General features: G+C 56.9%; 1 protein-coding gene across 3 annotated transcripts in view; it reads right to left on the bottom strand.

Annotated features, from left to right (window-relative positions):
• Positions 1-26,032, bottom strand: part of NFIX (nuclear factor I X) — a 95,560-nt gene extending 69,528 nt beyond the window's left edge. For 2 of the 3 annotated variants that reach the window (XM_021705105.2, XM_021705104.2), the window contains exon 1: positions 25,926-26,030. In XM_021705105.2, the coding sequence (XP_021560780.1) occupies positions 25,926-25,952 (27 nt within the window). In that variant the 5' untranslated portion in view covers positions 25,953-26,030. Of the gene's footprint in view, positions 1-25,925 lie in introns of all 3 variants that reach the window. The other variant, XM_044913186.1, reaches the window with a different exon arrangement.
• Between the last annotated feature and the right edge of the window lie 32 nt (positions 26,033-26,064).

Raw genomic sequence — 26,064 nt, forward strand, 5'->3', positions numbered from 1 at the left:
GAAGGAAGAGAGAGAGAGAGAGAGAGAGAGAAGGATCCACCTATTTGGCAATGAGACATCCTCGAGCAGCCAATGGCTGTGTCCAAGGGGAGGAGGGAACCGGGCGAGCCGGGAGGGTGGGGAGAGCCCCCGGCAGTTGGAGACCAAAAACAATTTGCCCAATCGACAAGTTCACGTCTAATGAACAAGCAAAGTCCAGCAGTTATGAATTTTTCATTCCAGGCTCCCACTCGGGTCCATTTGGCAGCAGCCAGCCAGCAAATTTGGAGGGGGGGGTGTAGAGCTGGGGGGACTAGGATTGAGGAAGACACGGATTTTTTTTCTCTTTTTTTTAAGCCAGAAAAAGAAATAAATAAAGGCCTGGCTCAGGCGGGCGCCCCAGAAGGCCTTGGGGAGAGCAGCTGCGCCTTCTCTGTGTTTTGGTTTCAGTCTCTTTCTCTCAGGCCCTCACACTCTCTCTTTCTGGTTCTATTTCTTTTTTTATTTATGGAGCGCACAGGGGCGAGTGGAAGTTTTCCTCCCTGGCCATACACACGAGCCTGCGATGCTATGAATAGAAAGAGAAGAAAGAGAGCTCGGAAAGTGTCGATGCCAGCAGCACTTCCAGGGCAGGGACCTGGCGCCCAGGGTGCGGCCACCCCTTCCTCCCCGGGCCCGGCTGCCGCTGGCGGGAGCACTCCCAGACGAGGCGCACCCCCACCCCAGACCCCCAGCGAGCTCGACCGCCTCCCTCAGCCCACACCCAGCCACGCACGCTCCATTAGCGGTGACGAGGGATGCCAACGCAATGCAGCTCGGCTCGAGAAACTGCAACAGTTTATTAAAATAGCCTCCTGTCACAGCACTCCGCTGACAAGCACTACATGCAGCCACAAACACAACAGCCAATCCCAGGGAGAAGTGACAAAGGCAGGAAGATGGACACTACTTCCGAACAGTCACTGAGTCTTTCAAGGCCTTCCCCCAACCCCCAGACACTTCATTCTTTGCTTTCTCCAGCTTTGCCCTCTCCACTTGATCTGTGTTTAAGTGTTTCTTGGTTGGAGGAGGGACAACACTCACCTACCCCCCAATTCAATTCAGACTAAAGGGCCCGAACCCCTACGGAGGAGCAAGGTGCAAGAGTGTACAAAAAGAAACCGATATAAAAGGGAGAACGCGAAGACAGGAAACAACAAAACGGGAAGGAAAGGGCTCTAGCAGGAAAAGCGGGACAACTTTGGGGAAACCGAGTCATAGGGAAGCGGCCTCCCTCCCAGCCAGGCGGGAGGGTGAGCTCAGGAGAGGGAGGCCTGGGGTGAGTGCCATCTCCACGGGTTCTCTCTGCAAGGGGCTACTGAGCAGCCTGCCTTACGCCGCCTCGGAGAAGCTGTAAGGAGGAGACAGTTATTAAAAGAAGGGCAGAGACTTCAAACAGACAGGGAGAGGCTGATCCCGCTCGGAACTGTCCCTACAGCTGCCCTCTCCCCAGGCGAGGCTCAGCCCTCAGCTGGCATGGGGGGGAAAGGTCACTGCTCACTCGTGCCCCTTTCTTCCCCACCTGAAACCCTGTGCTCGGTGGCCTTCATGCTGGCAGAAAGGTTCCCGGAAGAGTGCCTGGGGTGTGCCAGGACAAAACATGCAGCCCTGGGCTGGCGCTGAAGCCTGACAATGGGAAGGTGCCGGCCAGCACCTGGGACCCCAGCCCAGGTCCTGAATCGTCTGAAGTGAGCTCACAGCTGACCCCAAGAGAAACAGAGGTGAGCAAGCAGGAGGCAGGTGTCACTGCAGACAGGCCTCTTAGAGTAGCGTTCAATAATTAACATCATGTTAATAACCAGCTTCAGTCCAATTAGCCAAAGATGTTAACTGAGTGACATAAGATACCAAACCCTGCCTCTCCACCTTGAGAGAAGCAATCTTACTTTCTAAGAGTCAAGATGAGATGGTAAAAACCAGAAGTGAGTTTATATTTGGCACATGGGTGTTTTTCTGGCATTTTGATTTATACTAAATATTAGACACCGAACAGAAAATGGCCAACATGGGCCTCCTGGAGAATTCTGGCATATTCCATCTCACAGACCACAGTGTCGGGTGGACGAGTTGCGCTAAACATGGGTTGATTCCGAAACCGGTGGTGCAACCGGGTAGGTGGTGGGGAGAAGGCGGGTGAGAGGATCCACGTGGAAGTTAAGGAAACAGGACAAGATCCGTGATTCACTCCGGGATGAAGGGAGGGGTCAAAGGTCGAGGGAGTGGCAGAGAGATTGGACATAGAAGTGGCCCAGGAGGGCCAGTGGAGTTTCTCAATAGAGCCTCAGGGATCCACACAGAGCCCAGTGCGCCCCCTCAGTGCTCCCTTAACGGGAGGAGCAACAGGCCCTTCCCAGGAGAGTAACACGGAAGGAGAACAATCGTCAATTGTCCTTCTCCTGCCAGTTGCTGTAACCTTGAAGGTGGGCAGAAATGGATTCCCAGGGAACACTCTCCCCTCACCCTGTTCCCACAGGGCCCACTGTCTGGGGCGTGTGGGGGAGTTTTCTGGAAGAGCGGCCTGAGGTCAGGGTATTCCTAAGGCTTGGAGAGGGAGGGGAGGTCTCTCTCTTCTGTGGGCACACACAGAAAGGAATCACTCAGGTTCCATTAGAAACACTTGGTGTGGGGCGCCTGGGTGGCTCAGTCGTTGGGCGTCTGCCTTCGGCTCAGGTCAAGATCCCAGGGTCCTGAGATCGAGCCCGCATCGGGCTCCTTGCTCGGCGGGAAGCCTGCTTCTCCCTCTCCCACTCCCCCTGCTTGTGTTCCCTCTCTTGCTGAGTCTCTCTCTGCCAAATAAATAAATAAAATCTTAAAAAAAAACCCCAAAACACTTGGTGTGCCCCCACCGCTGCAGCCTCCTCCTCCTCCATGGCCCTGGTGGTGGCTCTAGGCCCTGGACACGCCCCTCAGGAGCCCCAGACAAAAGGGGACTGTCCCCCTTTTGTTAAAGAGAGTGGAGGCTCTGTTGGAAGATTACCTGTCCCAGACCCAGCCTCCTTCCCTTCTCCCCTCCCGCCTGGGCTGAGGGCTCAGAGGCTCTGCACCCTGCACACGGACAAGAGCAAGACAAAAAACCTTCAGACAATTCAAGGCTTCTCCAAGGGCTGAGTCACCCACAAGTGCAAGGGTTCAGGGGATGGAGAAAGCAAGGGGACAGGCAGGCCTCTGAGGAGAGGGGAGGGGGAAGAGAATGAGAGAAAAAACCAGGGAGAGGGAGAGGAAGCCAGTGATGCTGGTGAGAGCAGGGAGCAAAAAAGAAAACTAAAGAGAGGGGGGGAAATAAAGGAAAAACCGGCAATTTGGGAGGAAAGGTATTTTCTTCACGTAAAAGAAAAATCAAGAAGCCAGAGAGAAGACTTTAAAAATTAACATGGGCTTTTTGGTTTGTGGAAAGGAATTTTTCTGCCTTTCCGAGAGAAAGGCCTCTCTTATTGTCAAGTATATAGAATTTGATTTTTTTTTTAAAGCAACAGTTTTCACTGAAACATTTCTGAAATACCCACGCGAGTTTCAGACATCACTAGGAATAATGTGCCTCCAAAAGAAAAACACTGATCAGACCACAGAAAAAGAGGAAAAGAGAAAGAGAGAGAGAGAGAGAGAAAAGGAGAGAGAAGAAAGCCAAACCTGGAGAGAGAAAGCCAAGTTGGGCCCAAAACTGCAAAGAAAGAAAGACAAAGATAGAGGGAGAAAAGACAGGGCTGAGAATAAAAAGAAAAGAAAAAACAAACAAACAAGGAACATGGACAAAAAGACAAGGGCTCTGGGTCAGGGGCAAAAAAGAAAAACTAGCTAAGGAAAATGACTGCTTCTATCACAAGAAAGTAAAATGTGTGGTTTTCCAAAACTCCACAAAATAAATGGAGCCTTGTGGATTATTTAAGGGAAAATAGGAAAATTCATACAGAACCTTACTCAGTATTCAAAAGTCTTCAAGGAAACAAAATAATTTTCCCAGCCTGAGACAGGTTTCGAAAGCGACCCATACCTGCCAACAGTGAAACATTTAGAACCATAAGAAGTTATATCTTTAAAGACAGGGCCGCCGTTTGAATGTTTCCTTATCTTTACAAAAATCCTATCTGTCCTCGTCCTACTTGCTTTAAGACTCAAATTTATTCTCTCAGACCCTGGACACATGCATATTATATATATATATGTATATATATATATATATATATATATATATATATATATATATACACACACACACATGCTAATTTGGATAACTATACACAGTGAGTGTATAACTAACTATATAACTAAATAACTAACAAAACCTTCATAGGACTAACCAGATATTTCAGTATCCATTTTACTACTGTCTATCTGCAGCATGGGTGAAAAAGGAAGCAGGAAATTTTAAAAAGCCACAAATAGAGCCCTGATTAGTCTGCCCAATTCCTGGGATTTTCAACTTTGTATCCCCAACATCTCCCATCTTGTCCCACAGAAGAAGGGACACAAGAAGGCACAGAAGAAGGCAGTGTCCGGACTCTCCGGTAGAGATGGAAAAAGAACTGTAGGAAGCAAAAGGAAGGGGCCAGGCTGCTTATCCTAGAGGTAGGTGGGGCCTCCCCTCTCTTTGGGGGAGGGGGGGAAGGCGGGAAGGGGCTCTGCAGCCAGAGTAAAATCATCCAAGAATCTGGAAATGCCAGGCATGGAAACCAGAAAATGCACATTGCGAGGAGGCTCAGAGAATTTGGACAAAGCGGGTTTTTGGCTGACTTGGGCCTATTTTCCTCTGCTCAGGAAAGGCAGCCCCACACGATTTTTCTAGCGTCCTCGCGCTTGCTGAATGGAATTGCCCCACACCCCCATGCTGGGTCTAGGACACGGCCTGCATCAGAACCAGGCCGCACATTCCTCTCCTATAAAACCGCCTCCCTTTCCCTTCTTTTTCTCCTCCCGTCTACAAACTGGGAGCGGTGGCCTGGGATTGGGCCAACAGGCAGCCTCGTTCTGGCTCCAAACACTACCCTGCTCCAGGCACATCTCCCCTCACCCTCCTGGCACCAAATAAAATAGGGTAGGAATATAGGTATTGGGAAGACCATCTATTCTCTCTAGTGCATCTGGAAATTTACTTTCATCCTCTTCGGAGACTAGAAAACAAAATCACTAGTCTTTTAATTCACTATTTAGCTTGAAACTTCCTTGTGTCACCAAATAGAAATAAAAGCCGGGAAGGCCAGAGCCCTGTCCTCCAGCTGGCGGGCTATGTGGGGGTCCTCCGCGGGATGCACAAGGCAAAGGGCAGCCGCGAGCATGGAGGGGGCAAGAGCAGTGCAGAGCCTGAGTCTCACCCACCTGGTGCGACTGGAAAGTGTCACTCCATGATGGCCAAGGGCCCCGGAAGATGGAAGAACCCCACAAGCCAGCTTCACAACTTTCTGTGTGAGCTGAAAACCTGACAAAAGGCACCAGCAAGGGGAAACCAGCACGTGAAGATGAGGTCGGTGTGGGGCCGCTGTAAGAATACCCAGAGGGCAAGAGAGGAGGCCAGGAGCAATTGGCAAAATGTTGAATATTTGCCTGAGGCCAGCTGTAACTCCCGACCCCACAAAAGGCTTAGGGATCCTCCAGGGGAGATGTTCCTCTCCCTCCCCTGCACCTCTGAGACTCCTCTTGTGGCCTTCCCAGGCCCTCTTTAAGAGCTCCATCAGGATCCATTGTGACAACACCTTGCTCTGCCTGGTCTACCACACACCCCCCCCCAACTCCCCGCCAAAGGACAGAAGGCAGAAGGACCAGGGCCAGAGGAGAGTTTCTCCGAACCCCGGTCTCCTCCACCGGTCTGCACTCCTCGAACCCTTGGCCCACAGAGAGCCTATTTCTTGCAGTTACTGCGGTAACAGGCAGTGCCCAGAGCCGGGGGCAGAGAGCAGGGTGGCCTGGATAGGAACAGCCTGGGATTTTCACTGCTTGAGGGCTCAGGGAAGCTGGGCCGGCCCTGTCTGGGCAAGCGGCTTCCCCAAAATGTACAATTTGAGGAGTTGGAAGGTAGACATTTTTCAATCCCTCAAAATGTATTGCTCCCCCTAACTAATTTCTTATCAGGATCATGGCCAAGAAAACCCGAGAATCTTCATTCCCCTGGTGTCTAGCCCCTGCGGAGGCTGGCACCAGGGTGCCGGGAGCTCGGGACCTGACCACCCCTCGGCCACAATCCACAATCCGTCCCTCTACGGCTCCCTTTCTTTCTCACCCTCTCTCCCCCTCTGTGTCCTCCAGCTCCAACACAAACTGTTTGCACGGGAAGTCTCCCTCTATGACCCGATTCAGCACACACAAGAGAAAACTGTGGGCGACAGACCCAACGTCCTAACGAACTTGAGTTAATTAATGCTAAGGAAGAAAAGAGGCGCCCTCGCTCTGTTGAATCACGGTTCACTAGCCCTTTCAGTTTGCTGTGGGTGGAGGAAAAAAAAAGAGGCTTTTTGGTTCAAATATTTTTGGGGGGCGAAGGGAAAACAAAAACACCGCAGAAGGGCCGTGGAGGGTGAAGCTGTAGTACCTGCCCAGAGGAGCAGAGGCGAGGGCAGCCGAGAGCGTCCTCCCCGAAAGCTTCTGGCCTAAACAGTCCTGGGAAGGCCGAGAAGGGGAAAGAAAAGGGAAGGGATTATCAATTGATGGCCATCCTGTTCAAATAAATTGCTCAAAAAATTATACTGTCAGACTATGAAATACATATATATTTTTTTTAAAGCCCAAACCCAACAACTCGATTTGAACAGAGCCGTGAAGATGTTTTAACAGAGCAGAAAACCGAAATATGGATGGCATGCATACAAAAATTTAAGTGTGCAGAAAAAACAAGAGGTGGTAATGGGGGGGGGGCAGGGATAACAGCTGCAATTTTGCTTTCCAGATGTTGACAGCAAAATGTAATTGGCAAGTAACTTCTTCCTTACCACTTTTCATCCTTTGGTCCTGAGATGTTAAAAATCCTACAGCTAGACCTGAGTCTGCAGGCAGTTTCCTGGCACTCCGTACACACGTGGATGGGTCTGGAAGCCTCGTGGGCCACACGCCTGCGAGCTTTTTTATCAGCCCACTAATTTTTACAAGCCCTCCCACCATTCTTTAGCGGGAGACCTAAGCAAAGCAGGCTGGAGGATATTCTTATTTAAATCATCATTTATTATCATTATTATTTTGTTAGGGAAGGCCTTTTCTTTTGAGGCTGGGTCTTCCTTTTTTTTTTTTTTAAATAAACTTTTTAACTGAAATGTAAAAAGAAGAGCAGAAGATTGCACACTTCTAAGTCTGGCACTCGATACATTTTCACAAAGTGAACACCTGTGTAACCCCACCCAGATTAAGAAATAGAACATTTTCAGCACTGCTGAACAGGCCTTTAGTTTTTAAGTTATAGAGGTCTCATAGTTTATATGCCTTAGAAACAGCCCCTGCCCCCACCAGTAATGTCAAATGCGAGCACCTATGTACACACATGTATTAACAGAGCAGTATGCACTACTCATGTGACCACAAAAAAATGCCCGGTGAAAAGCAGCCCCTCAAATCCTCACGGCTGCAGAGGGGTTTCAAGCCTCTCTGTCTCTGTCTCTCTCTGTGCCTGCCCAGCTCTGATCCCATCAACAGGGCCACCAACTGTGCAGCGGGGTTAACAGACCAGCAGGGCGTGTGTGTGGTGGACAAACAGGGCCCATCGAGCTGAAAGCTAAACAGTCATAGTGACCGAGGGGAGTAAGAGACCCTCAAGGGGAGTAAGAGACCCTCAAGGGGAGTAAGAGACCCTCGGTTCACCCTGCCCGTAGGCAGAGACTGGGGGGGTCTCAGGGGTGTGGCGTGTAATGGGGAAAAAGTGGCTCTGCAGAGCCAGGGATTCCTGAAGGGTAAATGAATACCCATCCAGCCAGGCTGCCCTCATTCCAGTCCCCAAAAGTCTAGCAGGGAAAGGAGTGAGGGGTCCTGGGGCAGAGCTGCCGCGAGAAGGGAGGCCCAACCCTGCTGCATCTGCCTCCCCCTTCCCTGGCTCCAGCCCCAGCTGGCTCCCCCCTCACTTTCACTCGCACTAAATTTGCTTTATAATTTTAAAATTAAATTTTAAAAAAAGCAGGAAAGAGAAAGCACTGAAGGCAAAGTACCTCCCACAATATCTCTCCAAGGGGGGGGGGGGTTCTGCTTATGTAAAAAGACAAAATGCAAGGGATCGCAGAAAAGTCTAAGCACCAAATAACAAGGAAAATAAAAGAGAAACACATTTAATTAAAAACACCTGAAGCAAATAACTAACTAACTCCTTTGCAACTCGAAGCGGTGCCTGTGGGCACAAGTCCCTATCCCCATTTCTTGCCCACTTTTCCCTTTCCTTTCTCACTGGGAGCTGTGACTTCCCCCAAGCACTTCAGAAACCCCTTTTCTTTTTGAGCCCACCTACCCCACAACTGGGGGAAGGGCCGGGGCAGCACTTAGCATCCCACCAGCCTGAAGCAAACCTCTGCAGCCCTGATGAAGCACCCTTTCCTCGATTCCGACATCTCCCCAGGCCATGCCCACCACTGGCCCTGTACTCTGCTCCCCCGCCTCAAAATCTAGGCCCTCTAGGTGGTGGTAGCACTGTCCTGGGGCTGGACACCAGGCCCAGCCCTAGTGGGCAGCACTCTCCCCAACCACGGGCACCGGGCTGCCAAGTCAGGCTCAAGGACCGAATTTTCACTTCCTATTGCATATGGGGCCGGAGAAGAAAGAACTGTTCAGCTTGATTTAAAATATGACAAGGGATCTGAGCCCTCTAATCTTGCGATCTTTAGAAATACTTGATTCTTTTTTGCGGGGGGAGTGCAGGGTAGGCATCAAGACTCTGCCTCTGAGACCCCACACCCCCCACCCGGTTTGACTTTCCCACCAGCCCGCCGCCTGGGAAACGCGCCCTCGGCTGGCACAGGGGTACCAGAGCCCGGCTCCTTTCTTCCTTTCTTTCTTTTTTAAATCGCTCTAGCGCAAACCAGGCAGTGGGTCAGGGCCCAGAGGCGGGGGAGGGAAGAGGAGAGGGTTGTCTCTGAAAGAGGGGGAAAAAGGAAAGCGAGGCTCCAACTCCCGGAGAAGAACGGCTGCCGCAAGTTTCCCGGCTTGTGCCAGTTTGGGGATTTGCGAATCAGACCGGAGCGGAGGGAAAGGCGGGCGAGAAAAAAAGCCCGCATTAAAACTAACCAGCTCTGCCTAAAAGCACGCTTTTCACCCTTAAATAAGACAATGACGAGGGGAGAGAAGAGACGAGTTATTTCTCACTCTTTAATTATTCCAATGCTTAGCATTATTTAAAAAAAAAAAAAAACCACACACATTAGCCAATGATACATTCTAACCCTCAACAAAGCTGGTATTTTTCTCTGATTACAGACTTTGCCGCGGCAAACCCGGGCTCCGACGACAGAGGCAGCGCAGAAGCGCACTCCTAAATGAGACACAATTTTATTAAAATCATAATAATTCCTTGCATTTCTATAGCGCCTTTTCAGCAGCGGAGATCCCAGGTGCCCCATGCCCGGTTCTACGAGGGAACTGGCGACCAAAAAGCTCAGTCGTGAGGCAGGCGAGGCTCGCCAGCTCCACAGAGTGCCACCGGCATGTATTTTTCTTTCTTTTTTTAACAGCCCGTTTCCATCAGCCTCTGTCTCACGCTTAAAAAAAAAAAAAAAAAAAGGAAAAAAACTCCTTTAAATTTTTTTTTAAATTAAAAAAAAAAAAAAGAGGGAAAAGATGACCTGAAATATAAGGGGAGGGGGGAGCCAAGTGTGGTCTGGGAGCCTGGGGCCGGGGAGGTGCTGCTGGGATAGGCCGCCTCTGGGTTCAGGGTGCAGGGTCAGCCGCTGCCCGGGTCACCTCCCCAGGCGCAGCTGGAGTAGGCTGAGTCATCTGCACATGGAAAAGGAAAAGGACCTAACACCACCAAAGCACATTTAAGTAATTTGGACGATAAGAAGTCGGGTTAATGACTGGTTTCCGAGGGGGCCGGTGGGAGGCCCCCGGGGGGCTTTCACTGAATGCTGGGGTGCTGCTCGAGCTCTGGAGGGGTGGCTGGGTGGCTTCATGCGGACACCAGCCTCCTCCAACAGGTTAAATCGGGCCCACTCCATGCACACGTTCCTTTCCCACTTTTCTATCCTTTCCCCCCTGGCAGGCCCCAGGTAGTGCTGCAGAATGGCTTGCAGCAATGGGGCAGGGGGGCTTAGCACCCCAAATTCAAGAAGTCATCCGTGAGAGGAAAGGCAGTGTCGATCAGAGGGGATCTGGGGGGAATTTTTTTTAAAGGTTCTTGGAGACTGCGCAACTCCCGCGGCCTGAAGGCAGGGGAGAGGGGAAGGGAAAGCACATTTTCTGCCACTTAGTCACATTTCTTCCCGGTGTTGCTGGAGGCCAAACGCCCCCAAACCCAGCCAACCCTCGAAATAAACAAAAATCTCCCCTGCTAAATTTCCCCTCCCTTATTCCCCAAAAAGAGGCGGTGGCTTGGGGAGAAACGGGGAGGCTCTTCGGAGGCCTGGGGTCTGGAGGCAGCGACGCGCGCACGATGGGGGGCAGAGAAGGGACCCTCTCCAGATTGGTGCCCCAAGGTTGCCCGCAGATTCTGGGGCATTTAACCCCAAAAGTCCTCCGGGCGACCAAAGAATAACAGGAATTATCAACATCGCATTCATTCCAAAGCCCTCGCGCGCATTATCCCCCTGTCGGGTATCCGGATGGGCACGAAAGAGGCAACTTAGGCAAAGGCGGCCCACAGCCCCACCCGGAGCGCTGGGGACCCAACGGGCTTATAGGCCAAAACGCCGCCATTTGAGCCCCTTCTGGCGGCGGCCTCTGCTGCTGCAAATGGCGAGGGCCCCAGAACGCGAACCCGGCAGGGCCTCGACGCCACGCGGGGTCACTTTTGGGTGGTCGCCGCGAGGGGTTAGACCGCGCCCCGGTGGAAGGGCGCCCCGCCTGCTCGGTGCGGGGGAGGGGAGGCAAGGACCCCGCAGGGACCCGGCCTGAGAGTCCGCAGAGGCGTCATCCTTTGCCTCCGCTCCTTCACACCTGTTCCCGGTTTCCCCTCACCTGCCCGCGGGGGCAGTGGTCCTCACTCCCCGCTCAACGCCTGGCGCGGTTCCGCCCAAGTGACCCAACCGTCGTGTGCACAGGCGCTTGTCGCACGACGGCTTCCCGCCTTTTTGCCTCCGCGCACGCGCACTCCCGACTTTGCGCACGGCCCGCTCAGGGCCAACGGCCCTCTGGTGCCCCAGGGCCGGGGTCATCCGCACCAGCGAGGGGTATATTGTCCTTTCCACCCCGTCGTGTGCGGTGCAGGTGACCGTGACTGTCAGCGCCCATGTCCTGCCCCGTGGAAAGAACACAGCCCTCCCTCTGCCTGAGCCCAGGGAAGGCCTCCCCACGACCTTCACCCACCTGTGCCCTCCCCCACCCGGGGCGTGAGCTAATTGCAGCGGGTCCGGGAATGCCAGGCACGAAAAGAACACCTTGGAGGCGACAATGAAAGGAGTTCGTAGGCGGTGGGCACCTGGCAAGGGGCATATGCTGGGGCTAGTGCATGGCACGGGTAGCACATTTCTGCCGGGGGTTTGCAAAGGCACACGACGTGATGCACCGACTTGCGGGGGGGCGGGATATCTCCAGGGCGATGTGGGAGGCGGCCTGGTTGGGGCATCAAAGCGCTACCGTCCGGCAGTGGGACCATCTAGGGAGTCCTGAGACAACCCCCGCCCCACCTCTGCTCAGCAATGCACTTCTATTTTAAGATACCTCCCACCCCTCCAAAATCCACCCACTCGCTCCTGAGGTCCCTGGTGCTCGAGGAGAATCTGTCTCCACCCCCAGGCGCACCTGAGGGGAAGGCCAGGAGGGCAGCGCAGAGTCTGAGCTGCCAAGCTGGACTCAGGGGGGCAAATGGAAGTTTCGCCCGAGGAGGGGGGCATTAAATGGCCTCTTTGTGGAGAGGAATTGTGGGCCGTCACTCAGGATTAATTTAAGCAGCAACAGCAAACACACACCAAAAAGCAACGTCTGGCCGCCAGCACCCACCCCCGCGATTGTGTTTCGGGGAGTGCTGCAGGATTCGTTGGTGTGGCCTGGCCTTTAAGAACGTGGGGCGTCCACAGTGGGAAGGGGGAAGGCTGCTGCCGCCTGGCCCCATGTCCCTGCTTGGTGAACAGTGTTTGCAGGTTTGGGACCAAGCCGAGTGGGGGATGGTAAAATCCAAGTCCAAACGTGGAGCATTGGGGGGAGGTTCTGTGTAAAATATATATAAAGGTACAAATTTCCAATATAAATATGTCACATGCAGGGGCGCCACTGAGTAGCAGTTATGGGGCGCTCACCTTCACCCCAGGGACATCTGGGGAGGCGCGTGTTCTAAGAGAAATCCGGCCGGCGGGGGGCGGAATTAGGCCTCTGATTCCGGGTCTCCTCCCTCAACAACCTGAATGCCGCTTTGGAGCCAGGTGCCCTGGGCGGCCTGGCAGGTGTGCGGCTCACGTGAAACACACGCGTGTGCAGGCTGGGGAGGTGTGTACCTGCGTGGGCCTTGAGCCACGTGTGTGGGCATCAGCGGCTCCTGTAGGCTCCCCGACCCACCTGAGCCCAGCACACCCATGCGGCCACAGGGCAGTACCCGTGCTCAGAGCCAGGTCTGGGCACAAGCAGGGGAGTGCGTGTGGTGTGTGTGCGGTGTGTGTGAGAGGGGGACCCCATCTGATGTCGGGCAAGGGCGTGTTTATGGACATGTGTGCCCCTGGCAGTCTCACTACCCCCCATGGGGGTACCAGGCAAGGGTGTGCTTGGGACCCCTGTCTGAGCCTCTGTGCGGGAGTGTGCTTATGTGCGCACGCGCGAGCCCACCTGAGTGCCCTCCTGGGTTGTCGGACACGGGCATGCAGGTGCCAGGGTGCACCAGGATGCTGCACTGGGGCCATGTGCATGTGCTTTCAAGCCCCCTAGGAGAGGCCACGTGTGCTGGGGCCACGGTCGAGGCCAGCAGAGCCTGGATCTAACCCCTGGGCAGGCCAGGGGGCAGGGCCAGCTGCCCAGCCAGCCTCGGCGGCGGGAAGTCATTGGAGGCCTGTTGGTTTTGGCCAGGGCAGCTCTAATGGGGGAAGCCCCGGGGAGCAGCAGGGGTGGAACAAAGAAGGGGAAAGTGAGGAAAGGCGGGCAGCAGAGGAGGAGGAAGAATCGCCCTGGAATGCAGAGAGCCTTGGGGAGTAGGGGTGCCGGGCAGCCCTAGACTCTGGGCCCTGTCTTGGGCTGAGGGACTTCACTGGTGCCTACGGCTGCCAATTCCCCACTCCCCCACTCCTTCGCCCCCACCCCCGCCCTGTGGACTGAGACCCTGGCCCCAGTCAAAGGCTCCTACCCACGGAATCCTGCCACCACGAGGAGCCAAATAGCATTTGGGTTGGAGAGCAGGGCTCAAATTTCCGCAGCAGAGGGCAGACAGTTTGAGGCCCCTTCCCCCTGTTTCTTGGCTGGACTGCTTAGAACCTCAGTTCTGCCCATCTGGGGAATGGGAAGGGAACTCCCCACAGGGAGGGCCAGGAGGGGGAGTCTCAGCTGAATAGGAGTGAGTTGAAAAGCAGGGTGACCTGTTTAAGCCTTGCTTGCCCCTGGGGACCTAATTTCTCCCTTCCCCACTTCCAGCCCCATGACCTGGGCACTCGACCTTGTGGCCTCCGTTTCCTCATCTGTAAAACAGGTTACTCATACCTGCCTCATTTTGGGAGGGTTACAGGAGGTCATGTGCACACATGCGCACGCGCGCACACACGCGCACACACACACACACACACGCACACACACTCCGCCTGCTGCCCAGGCATAATTGCTCTGGAGTTGGTAGCTGTTATTTTTATTGTGAGGAGTCTATGGCTGTGACAAGCTGTGACGCTTGGTGTGATCGCGTGAGGCTGGCTGTGCGTGCGACTGTGCCGCTGTGTGTGTGTGCGTGTGTGTGACAGGTTGCGTGTGAGACTGTGCGTGGACGACAGATTGTGCCGGTGTGCGGCAGTGCCTGTGACAGGCTGTCACTGCGCGACAGACTGCGGGTGGCGGGGTGTTGCGGGTACCGACTGTGAGTGGAGATGAGGCAGTGTGTGGGGCTGGGACTGGGGGACTCCCGAAAACCTACCTCAGTGAGGCTCTGGCTAACAGTGAAAGGGAGAGGCTCTCAGGGACCGTAGGCAGTAGGTCCAGTGTCCCCTCAGGTCTTGGCCTTTCCTGTTGAGTCCAGTGGGACTCCACTTGCTTGCAAACCTTGGTAGGTGCCAGGTCAGAGGGACCCTATGATAAAGCCTCCCCGACACGTGCTGTTGTCAACTCAGGTCCCCCCCACCCAGCTCCTTGCTTGGGTTCGGAGGACCCCAGAAGGGTCATCAGGGATCTCAGTGTATGGAGGACCCTGGGTCTGGCTGGCTTCAGTGAGGGACACACCCCCTAAGCCTGTTTCCCACACTTTCCCTGAGCTCCAGGCCTGGACAGGGATGGTGGAGACCAAGAGAAGGGAGGGATTTGAGGAAAGCTCAAGAAAAGCCCAGAGAAAAATGGAGGGAGAAGGTGAGAAGACCAGAGACTTGCCTGGGACCTGGAGAACCCGGAGCTGCTTGAGGTTGGGGCCTCCAGTTGGGGTGGACACACATCAGGTTTGGGGGGGTCAGGACTGGCAGTAACGCCAGGTGACACTTAAGAGCACCGCTTGTACTCCAGGCTCCGTGCTCAGACCCCGATTTTAGGGACTCACTCCTCATACCAACCCTGCCAGAGGGAGGAGAAAAGCCAGGCACTCTCCTAATCAGTGTGGGTCTCCACTTCTTACACCACCCTGGCCTACCTCTTCCATCTACAGCTGGGGAAACTGAGGCTGAGAGAGGGAAAGGGGCTTGTTGGAGCACCAGCTCATGCCCAGGAGACCTGAGGATACAGGACTTCAGGTTTTAAGAAACCTCACCAGCTGGAAAAATCCCAGGCCCTGTGGGCTGGGGGCAGCACCCTGTGAACTCCACCCCCCTCTTGGTGCGTCAGGACGTGTATGTTTTGTGTGTTATGGTATGGGCTGTGGTCCACGGCTGTCGTGTGTCTGGTGCGCAAGCCACAGCGTGATGTATGTGTCCCTCTGTCGGTGCGGGCCTCTGTGCGTCTGTGTGTCCATTCAGGGCCAGCCCCTGCCACAGAGGGGGGAGAGGCATCGAAGCACCCTCCCCCGAAAGTGTGTCTTTGATACTTGCAGCCTCGGCAGCGAAAAACAAGTTTCCACAGGGCCGCCTTGGGCTGAGGCCAGGCCGTCCTCAAATAACATTTGAAGTTACTTAGCAAACTTTGTTTAGTGCCGAGAGAGACAGAGAGGCCCGGGCAGCGGGCTTGGATGGGGGGGGGGGGAAGTAAACCGGTTCCTCCAAAGTCCCTTGCCCCTCTGGGGGCACGAGTGCCCAATATGGGGCTTAGTTCCCCTCCCCAAAGTTCCAGAGAGGAGGAGCAGGAATCTTGAAGCCCTGGGGGGACCCGAGGGGGGAAGAAGGATCTGGGCACCCCACAGATAAAGCCTTGCTTTTGCCAGTCCAGGCCCTAGACTTTGGCAGGAATGCCCACCCTGGTCTCCTGGTGGCCCAGAGGCCGATTCTGGGTCCCTGGGTCTGGTTAGAAATGGAAGGGTCTACACTTTTCTGTGCTGCCCCCTTTCTGCAGCCCAGCTCTGCCAGCCTTGAAGCAGGTTGTACAAGCTGGCTCAGAGCGTGTGTCCCCCTCCAGACACACACACACGCACACCCAGAAAGCCCCTGGTGCCCACATACCCAGCCCTCCCAAACTCTCATTTCCAGGGTCCCAGCCCCAGGCAGCAGAGAAGGCCTGAGAGCCAGTAATGGCGGGTTTGGAAGTGAGGTTGGTGCCTATGGGAGGGGGAGGAGGAGGAGATGCCAAAAATGGTGAGCCATTACAGGCAAGCAGGCAAGCAAGGGAGGAAACGAGCAGGGAAGATGGAAGCCAGGCGGGCATCCTCGCTGAGCTCTGGGCCGCAAAGGGGCAGCGAGAAAAGCGGTCTGGGGCCTTCCAGGGAGCAGGCCTGGGGGGACAAGCCCCAGGTGGCACGGGACAGGCCGGGGGCCGGGGGATGCGCCCAGCGCTCCCCCACCCCCACCCCAAGCTTTGAAATGGAGACTGGCAGCAGCAGCCGCTGGGCTCTGCCCGGGCATGGGGTGGGGGTGGCGGGCAGGCAGGGCGCCAAACCAAATGCCACCAGGCTGGGCACGGTGGTTGCCAGCCGGCAGCACTGACCCCACCAGCCCCAGCCCAGAGCCCTCACATCTAGAACTTTGGGGGTGGAGGAAGATGGGGGCCCAGCGGAAATCAGAGGGCCAACAGACAAAGCCAGGTCCCCTCAAGCCGTGGGCAGGTCCCCAAGACCCTACAAAGATGGCGTGGCCTGGCACTGCCAAGGTGACGGGCTGGGGTAAAAATAAACCGGGCCCGCCCCGGGGGAGCTAAATCGAGGGGCCCAGGTGGAAGTGCCACTCCGGGCCACCAGCTGCCCCCGCCCCACCCCCAGCTCAGAGCAGCAGGGCTGAGAACACCGGGTGCCCATCGAGGCCCAGTTTCTATACAGGAGAAACGCCGGCCATCTTGTCTCCCGGTCTTGGGCGGGCAGCATACGGTGTATCCACAAGTACGGATAATGGATGATCTCAGGCTTCAGCAACAACAGGCCGTGCACTGGGGGCAGACGGTTGGGGCAACCATGCTAAGCCACATACCCTTGACCTCCGGACTGCCCCCTCCGAGAGGGAAAAGGGCCTGTGAGGCCATACTCGAGCTGTGGCAGAGCTACTTTGGGGGGCAGGTCAGCACCGCACCATGAGGCCTCTCAGACCACCTCTGCTAAAACAGCAGCTGCCCAGCACTTCCATGGACCTTACCTGTTCTTTTTCTCCTAGCACCTATCACTGTCTCAAGTACTGGACACTCCCTTGTTTATCGGGTTCACTGTCTGCCCTCCCACCGGGGCTGGCACCTCTGCTGAGCCCCCAGGGCCTAAAACAGGCCCTGGCACCCGGGAGGTGCTGAGTAAATATTTGTTGAAGGAATGCACAGGCCCCCAGCGGCACCCCCAGCACTCAGGCTCCAGCTGGGTGCCCAGCAAGGTGTGGGAGAAGGCATCATGCCCTGTTGGGGTAGTGAAGGCAAGCCTGGCCAGTGGTGGTGCAGAGTGGGTGAGCCGACCACCCACTCTCACTCTGAGCCCTGAATGGAAGAAGATCTGAAGGTCTGGGTGGTAAGGAGGGCTCAAGGGCTGACAGCTGGGGCAAGCTTCACATGGGGGTGCGGGGATGTATAGGCCCACTCTGAAATTTGGTAAAGGCCAGAAAAGAAGCTGCAATTCTGTCCCATCAGTAGGATTTAAAGTGGTGGCAATCAGAGAAGAGGCTCACCTCATAGCCCTTGACCCTGGCACTGGATATCTCTTCTTTCAGCTTCTCAGCTATAAAATCAAGCACTTACTTCATATCAAGCACTACCTTAAGGCACTTTCTATAAGCCAACTCCTTCGGTCCTTACCATAATCCTGTGAGAGGAAACTAGAGGCACAGAGAGGTTGAGTGATTTGTCCAAGGTCACACAGCTAGTGAATAGCAGAGCCAGGATTCAAACCCGGGAAGTTGGCTCAGAGCCCCCGCTCTCCTAACAATGTCCAAATGTCCCAGATGCCAACAGTGCCGAACTAAAGAAATCCTGCCTTATTATACTGTCAGCCACGCACAGTAACACACACGTGGGCACAGCTAACCCCTGTCCACCTGCCTCACATGGACAGATTCTGGGGACAAGCTGGGAAGGCGCTTAGCACTGGGTGCAGCACAGCAAGCACACAGCGCACTTCAGCCCAGCACTATAGTTTTTAGGACATTTTGTTATAATCCTATAAAATGCTTTCTCCTTGTGCGATTCTGCCAGCCCTCTCTTCTTTCTTCAGAGTCAGAAATGAAGAGGCCATGGCCAGAGGATTAAGGAGACAGCCCCACAGAGGACGAAAGTTTCAGAAATCAGCCTCGCCTCCATCCCAGACCATCTTGATGGCTTCCAGAGTGGGACAGTTAGAATGGGGCCGCTGGGCCAGAGGACTGGGGTGTCCTGGGCCAGCGTAGGCATGTGGCTTCGAAGGCTTCTCCCCCCAACCCCAAACCCCCAGGCTGTGACAAACCAGCGCAGGGATTCAGAGTCCCAAATTCCATCAGGAGAGGTCAGGGTGGTGGAATCGGCTGCGCAAAGACAGCCAGAGGGCAGGCAGGCAGAGGGGAGGCGCGAGGAGGCCAGGTCTCACCGCTTAGATGCCATTTCCCAACAGGGCCAGGTGTAACCCAGGTGTGAATGCCTTTGTGGGTGTGACGCTCATCCACATGTACTGGGGCAACTTGGAACTGTAACGCCACACCGTCTGTGCCTGGGCTTATGTATGGGGGTGGGGTTGCATTTGTGACAACACCTGGGTCCTGATGAGCAAGACTGTGTGTGCGGCCCTGGCAGCATCGTCTTGTCCATGTGTGTGCGCGCGCGCACACATGCGCGCCCACGTGCGTGTAATGGGTGTCCGTTGTGCCCGTGTGTGTGTTACTGTGTGTGTCTGACAAGACTAGGGCTGAGTGTCTCCATTTCGGCACTGCTGACATCGGGGGCTGGATCACTGTTTGTGGTGGGGGCGTCTTGTGCTCTGGAGGGTGCTGGGCCGCGTCCCTGGCTTCCCCTCGCGAGATGCCAGTAGCAAACTCCCCTCCGAGTGTGATGACCGAATATGTTCCCAGACATTGCCAAGTGTGTGTGTATCGCTGTGCCTGAGAGTGTGCGAGTGTGTGCACGTGCGCCCCTGTGTCTGATGGTGGGTGGGGTGGACCCGAGCTCGTGTGTGTGTTTCTGGGTGTCTGACAGTGTTAATTCGTGCATGTGCTATGTGCTTCTCGCTGAGTGTCTGTGGGTCCGCGCGACACTCCATAGTCCTGTGTGTTTGGCAACAGCGAGGCGTGTGTGTGCTGTGTGGCTCGTGGCATGCGACTGTGTGACCCTGTGCGCCCATGTGCACATCCCCGCACGGGTAGACCACGCCGATGTGCTCGGGTGGGGTGGGCATCTCTAGGTGTTTGTGTGTAAAGGCAAGTCTCTTTGTGTGGGGCCGCCTGTGTCTGCGTGCTCTTGATTTAGGAAGGTGTGACGTGCCTGCGTGTGACAGCATGATTCTTTGTGCCCGCGTGTGCCGGTGACAGCGTACGACTTTGTGTGAGATGGACCCAGAATAAACCCCCAAGGTGATTCTACTGAAGCCAATATGTGGATGGAATCTCCTGGATGATTTGGCCTCCACCCGCGGGTCCTGACTGCCTCGGGCTAAGAGCCGCCTCCCCAGGCCAAGGGGGTGGGGGGCACCTCTGAGCTGCCCCGTCCTCCGACTCGGCTCCCGCAGATTCAGGTGGCGATAGACCCCCACCCTTGCCCGATCTGTGCCAGGAAGGCTGGCACTGAGCTTTCAGCCAAGGGGGCAGGGTCCTCGGCAGTGGTGGTGGCACTGCCCCCTGCCCACTGCTGGCCACCACCCCCAGCTCCCCTCAGGGTGGGGCCCCAGTAGGGGGAAAGCTCCCCAGTGCAACCCTGGCTTCCGATTGGCTACAGATCGCCGCAGTGCCCGCCACCCGCCTCCCCCTCCCCGGCTGGCGCAGCCACATCGGTAGTGGTGGCAAACGCAGCTCTGAGTTCTGGGCACAGCTGCGCCTCACAGAGGCCTGCCAGCCCCACCAGAAGCCAGACACCCCAGCTCCGTGCCCCCGACCCCTCCCCACCTGCCCGCCCGGCCAGCCAGGCAGCACGGTCACCCTGGCTGCTACCCCCCTCCGGCTGCCAGGCCCCGTCCACCCAGCCCCTCACCCATCAGGCCTGTGCCCCCTTGGCCAAGCCCACTTGGGGGGGGCCCAGGCCCCTACACACGGCCACTCCCGCTCTCAGAGGGGCTCCTCAGGAGGGGGAGGCAGCGAGGAGGGGGGGCAGGGAAGGGGGGAGCTAGCCCTTCTTTTAGTGAACGCGCCCAGAGCTGGAGCCAAAAATCGAGGAGGAGAGATATTCAGACGGAGCCAAGACGCGTTTGGCAGGAGGAGAGAGAGAGGGAGAGAGGGAGCGGGAGGAGGGGAGGAGAGAGGGAGGAAAGAGAGAGAGAGAGAGAAAGAAGGGGGGGCCCTCGGTTTCCAAATCTGAGCTCTCAGAGCTTCGGAGGGACAGCGGGTGGCATGGGAGGTGTGGGACCCAGGGCAGGCCTGACTGTGGGGGCAGCAGGGGCGGAGGGCTCAGGCCCGCAGAGACAGCCGGACACCCCAGCTGGCCAGGCCAGGACGGACATAGGCAGAAGCCAAGATCAATGCGCACCCGGCAGACAGAGGGAGGCCTGTGGGCGGCCCAAACACACACCCGCACCTCGCCACACAACGGGCTTCTGTCCATGCTGGGCCAGGGGCACGGGCGGGGCCCACAGCAGGGCCACCACGGCTGCCCGACCTCATGGGAAGCCGTGGAGAGGCCGGCCTGCTCCCAGCCGCTAGCCTGGCCGCCATAGCGGGCATTTCACAGGCTGCCAAAAAGCCAAAGGGGGCCAAGGAGAGGGGCCCTTGTGGTGAGATACACATTGGTGGTCACAGGGACAAGCCCAGCACGCAAAATGCCATGGGGGAGGTGACACCCGGAGACCCAGGCATCGACACGTTTGCTGACACAGGTGGACATGCCCAGGAACCCACACTGATACAACCTTTCCCACGACAGTCAGACATCCAGAGAAAACATTTCGTTGCACACTGACATGCCATGGGGACACCACGACACAAAGACAACATCGGGCACCCGCAATAAACACGGTGACACACACCCGCAACCCCACTGTTCCCGGATACACAGAGGTGGAGCGTGGGATGACCCTCGGAGACACAGGCAGGCAGTACCCAATAACGGACACATGGAGACACAGGGACACTTGCAGAGGGACCCATGCAGACGTTTGCGGCCACATGGCCATCTGCAGCAAAATGGTGGCTCTAAAGCCCAACACACCAGTGAACACATGCGGATCAGGAAGAACCCAGTTAGCCATTCACAGCCATCCTCCTGGCTCCTTTGCCTCCACATCTGGGGCTTTGGGGACAGGAAAATGAATACACACCCTTCTTTCCCCTACCCCAGCTGCAGGGGGGGTGGGGGGACAGGAGATCCATCCTCAGCACTTTGTTGGAGGAAAACACAGGTGTCTGTGCGTCCTCTGCCTCTCTTGGTCCAGCTGGAGGGAAGTGAGAGACCCCAAATTTGCGCTTCAAGAGCAGAGAGAACAAGGACCAAGCCGACCAAAAAGGCCAGGCTCCCAGCAGGTTGAACATGGAAGCCAGCGATCAGACGCTCACTACCAGGGGAGTTTCACCGGCAGCCACAGCTGTGTGCCCACCCCCTACACACACCCACGGTGACTGCCTGACACTGCCAGGTGCCCACATAGGATCCCCCATATGCAACCTAGCCCCATGGTGGACCCGGGTGACACCACTCGCGTGCAAATGCAGAAACAGCTCTGGAACCACGTAGACGTCCCTGAAGCCATCATCAGGACCCACCCCCAACTCCAGGCTCTTTGCCCCTCTAACGTTTGGACACTCATGTACACACACACACACTCCTGCATGCCCCAGAACAAGGCCTCAGAGCCCAGCCCCAAAGTGGGTCTGGTTGAGGTCAGGGTCGAGACTAAGGAAAGGGTCAGGGCAGCCAGTGGCCCCCCAAAAGGTATCTGGTCCCCATGGGGTAGTGCAGGGCTTGTCCCTCCCCTCCTGTCCCCTGCCCTTCCCCACCATCATCTCTCCTTGCCTTGAACCCCTGCTGCCCTCTGCCTGGCTGATGGGACTCCACCCAAGGGAAAGTAGCTGGGCCATGAGCTGGCTTCCCTCCTCCCAAACTCTGCTTGCTTCCTCCTCCAGGCAGTCTACTCGGACTTCTATGGTTGAGAGGTGCTCCACCCTGCCTTCCACCCCGCCCCCCAGAAGTACTCTTCCTTCAGTTGGGAAGGCCTAGGGGTGACCTAATGATGACAACCAAGATGACTACAAGTCATTCCATTTCCTGAACACATGCTACAGGCCAGACACTGCGCTAAGCCTAATCACAGTCTGAGCGATAGGTGCTATTATTACCCATTTTATGGACCAGGAAAATCTGCAGTTCAAATCACAGGATTAGAAGATGCAGAACCAGAGTTCAAACCCTGTGCCGTCTAATGACAAAGCCCAATTCCTGACCTCTGCACCCACAGCCTCCATCTGGGACCCCTGAGGCCACACAAGACATTCCTGGCTCAGCAAGGACCCCTGACTCCAGCACCCAGCAAGAAGGGAGCATCCTGCTCCCCAAATTAAGCCAGCAGAGCCCTTGGCTCCAAGCGTCACCTGGTCCAGCCTCAAAACATCTAACAGAGTCCAACCTAGCCCCCAGCATGGCCTGCCCCATCCCAGCTCCTGCCTGCACATACCTCCCATCCCAGAAGTGGGCAAGAAGCAGGCAGGGCCAGAGCCAGGGAGAAAAGGCACCATTAAAAAGGGTCCCTACACTTCGCTAGGACGGGGAGCAACAGCATCATGGGGACAGAGAGGTGGCCACAGTGCCCCAAGGAAATAGCTGAGGCGGGGGCTTCAGGGAGGCCCCAGCCCATAGCCCCTTCCCTGGAAGGATTGCGTGTGTGGCCACAGAGAGCGTGAACATTCTGCTGCTCATGTGGCTATGTGGTAGGAAATGTCGGCAAGTGTGCATATCTACGTACACACCCAGCTGAGCCAACAGCATTACGTCTTATATAAAAGCGTGTGTCTGTCCATCCATCTGTCCTTGAGTCGGTGTGAGCAAGCGCAGGGGTGAACACACACTTGAGTCAGAGTGTATCTGGGAGGTATTGCTGTGTCTCCCTGAGCCTATGTCGATATATGCGTCCCATGTCAAGGGGGGGGGGTGCGTGTGTGTGTGTGTGTGTGTGTGTTTATGTGTGTGTGTTGCCGGTGGGAGCGAACACAGGTCCACCATTTCCTGTGCCTGTAGGTTCCTCCATGGCCATGTGTCTGGATGATCAGCATGAGCAGGTCATTTATGTCCCCATTTGGGGGGGTGGCGGTGATGTATATATGTATGTTCTCATTCTGGTGTGTGTCTGTCTGTTGGGGAAGGGGTCCCATCCATCCACCCCCTCCTGTCTGCCAAGGACTCAGGCCTAGGGCTGCAGTGGGCTCAAGCAGCGCCAGCAAGCGCCCCGCCCAGCCGCCCTGGATTTCGATGCTTTTTCCAGAAGGAGATTTCCCCCCCCCCACCCCCCGCCCTTCCCCCTCGCCCACAGTGCCTTTCCCCGCCAGGGCCCCGCTGCTCCAAGCTCGTTCCTGCTCAATCATTTATTGACTTTAAAATCGAAGCCAATTCTGGTTTGAAAAAAAGAAAAGGGGAAGAGAAAGAGAGAGGCCAGAGAGACAGAGAGTCCGAGACTCGTGGGGAGGGGGGGAAGCAGAGATGGGGCCAGAACCAGTCAGAGACAGAGACAGGGAGAGACAGGGATAGTCAAAGATATAGAAGGACAGAGGCTAAGAGAGAAAGAGAGAGAGACAGAAAAGGGGCAGAGCAACCAGATATAGAGACAGAGGCAGAGAAAAAGACAGAGACTGGCAGGGCAAATTATGGAAGCAGAAAGATTTGTAAAAACAGAGACTCTGGATCCAAGAGATGTGACTGTCGGGAGGGGCAGACCAGACCCTGCTGACCAGCTGACAGCAGCCTCCTGCACGGAGCTGAGGGGTACAACCCAGAGAGACCATGCCCACTCTCCTCTCCATCCACCCTGGCACACTCAGGCCTGTGACACAGAGCTGAGCTCTTGCTCCCTTCTGGGGTGTCATAGAGTCAAGCCTTGGCCATGGCCCTGAGTCTGGGTGCTACCCCAGCCCCTTCCTAGTCTTATCACCAGTGAACTGGCTGGCATTTTCTTTCCCAGGAGCGCAAGTCTTACCCAGGTCTCAGGGGGCAGGCCAGGCTGCTGGGAGGGTAACTGGTGGGCAAGGGGCTACTCAAGCATGGGGTCTTGATCCCACTAGGCCCCCCCCAAACACCAGCACATAGTCCAGCCAAGCATAGCCCCAAAGGCAACCACAGCTCAGACCCCACTAGGTGGGCAGTGTTGTCATGCGGCCCAAGATAGAGCGATTGGTCAGTCAGAGGCACAGATTGGGGGGGGGGTCCCCCCACGCTGCCACAGTGGCCAGAGTGCCTACTTACACCTACATGCACACTGATACATACGGGGGCCTGTGTACCCTCACCAACACTCACACCCAGTTTTGTACAGGAAAACCTGCTCCCGGGCCACACATATGTCCATACCATGCAGGCCTGCCCCCGCCAACCCATAGAAGCCACATGCAGACCCCAAGATTGACACACACGTACACACTCGCATCTGTGGATATAGGAGTGTGGTGCGGCCGCGGCTGACACACAACCCCGACAAAGTCTCTTGCCCCTCGCCACACACTGCCACCTGGTAGCAGCCATATTCACTTGGACTCCCACTCCCATCTGTGGGCACACTTGACAGAAGGCTGACAGGGCTCAGATTGGGCAGAGAAGACAATTAAGACCCCAGGCCTGGCCTCAAGACTCTCCTTACACACAGGCCCTGCTGGCAGGCAGGGCTAGGCGGCCCCCAGGTGTCCCCTCTTCGGAGTCCGTGTTGCCAGCAGTAGCCTGGCCCCGCAGGCAGTGCTGCCAGGGCTACTGTGGGACTCTGGACGGTTCTTGTGCCCTCTCGGAGCCTGGGGCCACAACCCAGGGAAGGTGGAGTGGCAGGGCAGGCATCCCCCGCGCTTTTGCCGCAGCCGAGCGCGGCGCAGGGAAGTTCGCTGGAGGCGGGACGCGCTCTGCTCTCGCAGCGCGCCAAGGTCGGCTCTGTGGTGCTCGCGGCTGACCCGACGGCGTGGCCGCAGCACTGTCTGCGGCATCCACGGCTGCCTCCCGCCCCTCCCGCCTCCGGGCGGCAGGACGGGATTCCCCCGGCCCGCCTGGTCCACCGCGCCGCAGCCGGGGTAGCTGGGGCCGGAAAGTTTGCGCCGAGGAAAGTTTGGGGCGGTGGGGGGGGCGCGGCTGCGACGTCCAGGGTCGGCCGAGAGGCGCGGCCCCGGCTGGCAGCGCGCCCGTCCCTCCCTCCCCTCCTCTAACCCTCCGAAATTTGGGAGCCCCGCCATTTTCTTAGCCCCGCTCCCATGTGAGGCCTGAACAAAGACTTTGGGGCGACGCCCGGGCCGCTCGGCCGGCCCCGGGCACCCCGGCTGCACGCAGGGGCCGCCGCCACGCGTACCGGCCGCTGCCACCCTCGGGAAAAGCTGCGCCCGCCCCATAGAGCGCCGCGAGACCCAGTCCCCGCTCTGCGCCCTCGGGACCACCCCCTGCCACTCTGTCACCCCTGCAACCACTGCCAGTGGCCACGCTGCCCGGGTGCACGCTACAGTCGCCCACCGGCCGGCGGGAGTCCACCGCACCCCAGTCGAGCGCGCGCGCACACGCACGCACACACACACACACACACACACACACACTCCCGCTCCTCGCTCCGGGGGCAGCGCCACGCACGCAGCCGGCCACCCCAGAGCCCCCAGCAGAAGTCCGCCCGGTGGCCAGGGTCGCACGCGCACCGTGACGCCCGCATGCGTGCGAGGACTGCCCACAGCACGGCTTGCACCCCTCGGCCGCCCGCAGGCTCACTCCCCCCGGGCCGCCGCGCGCCCCCTCCTGCCGCCAGCCCGCCCGCCCGCCCGCCGGCCTCCTGCGCCCGCTCCCCTCCCCGGTCGCCCAGGGGCGGCGGCCGGTACCTGGGTGAGGCAGTACGGGGAGTACATAGCTGGGCGCCCGGGCGGGAGCGCGGCGGCCGGCCGCGGCGAGGGGAGGCCCGGCAGGCGGCGGCCGCGCTCGGGCTCCGGCTCCGGCTCGGCTCCTCCGGCCTCCGCCGCG

The sequence above is a fragment of the Neomonachus schauinslandi genome, chromosome 1 (genome assembly GCF_002201575.2).
Source record: "Neomonachus schauinslandi chromosome 1, ASM220157v2, whole genome shotgun sequence".
In the NCBI taxonomy this organism is placed as follows: domain Eukaryota; kingdom Metazoa; phylum Chordata; class Mammalia; order Carnivora; family Phocidae; genus Neomonachus; species Neomonachus schauinslandi.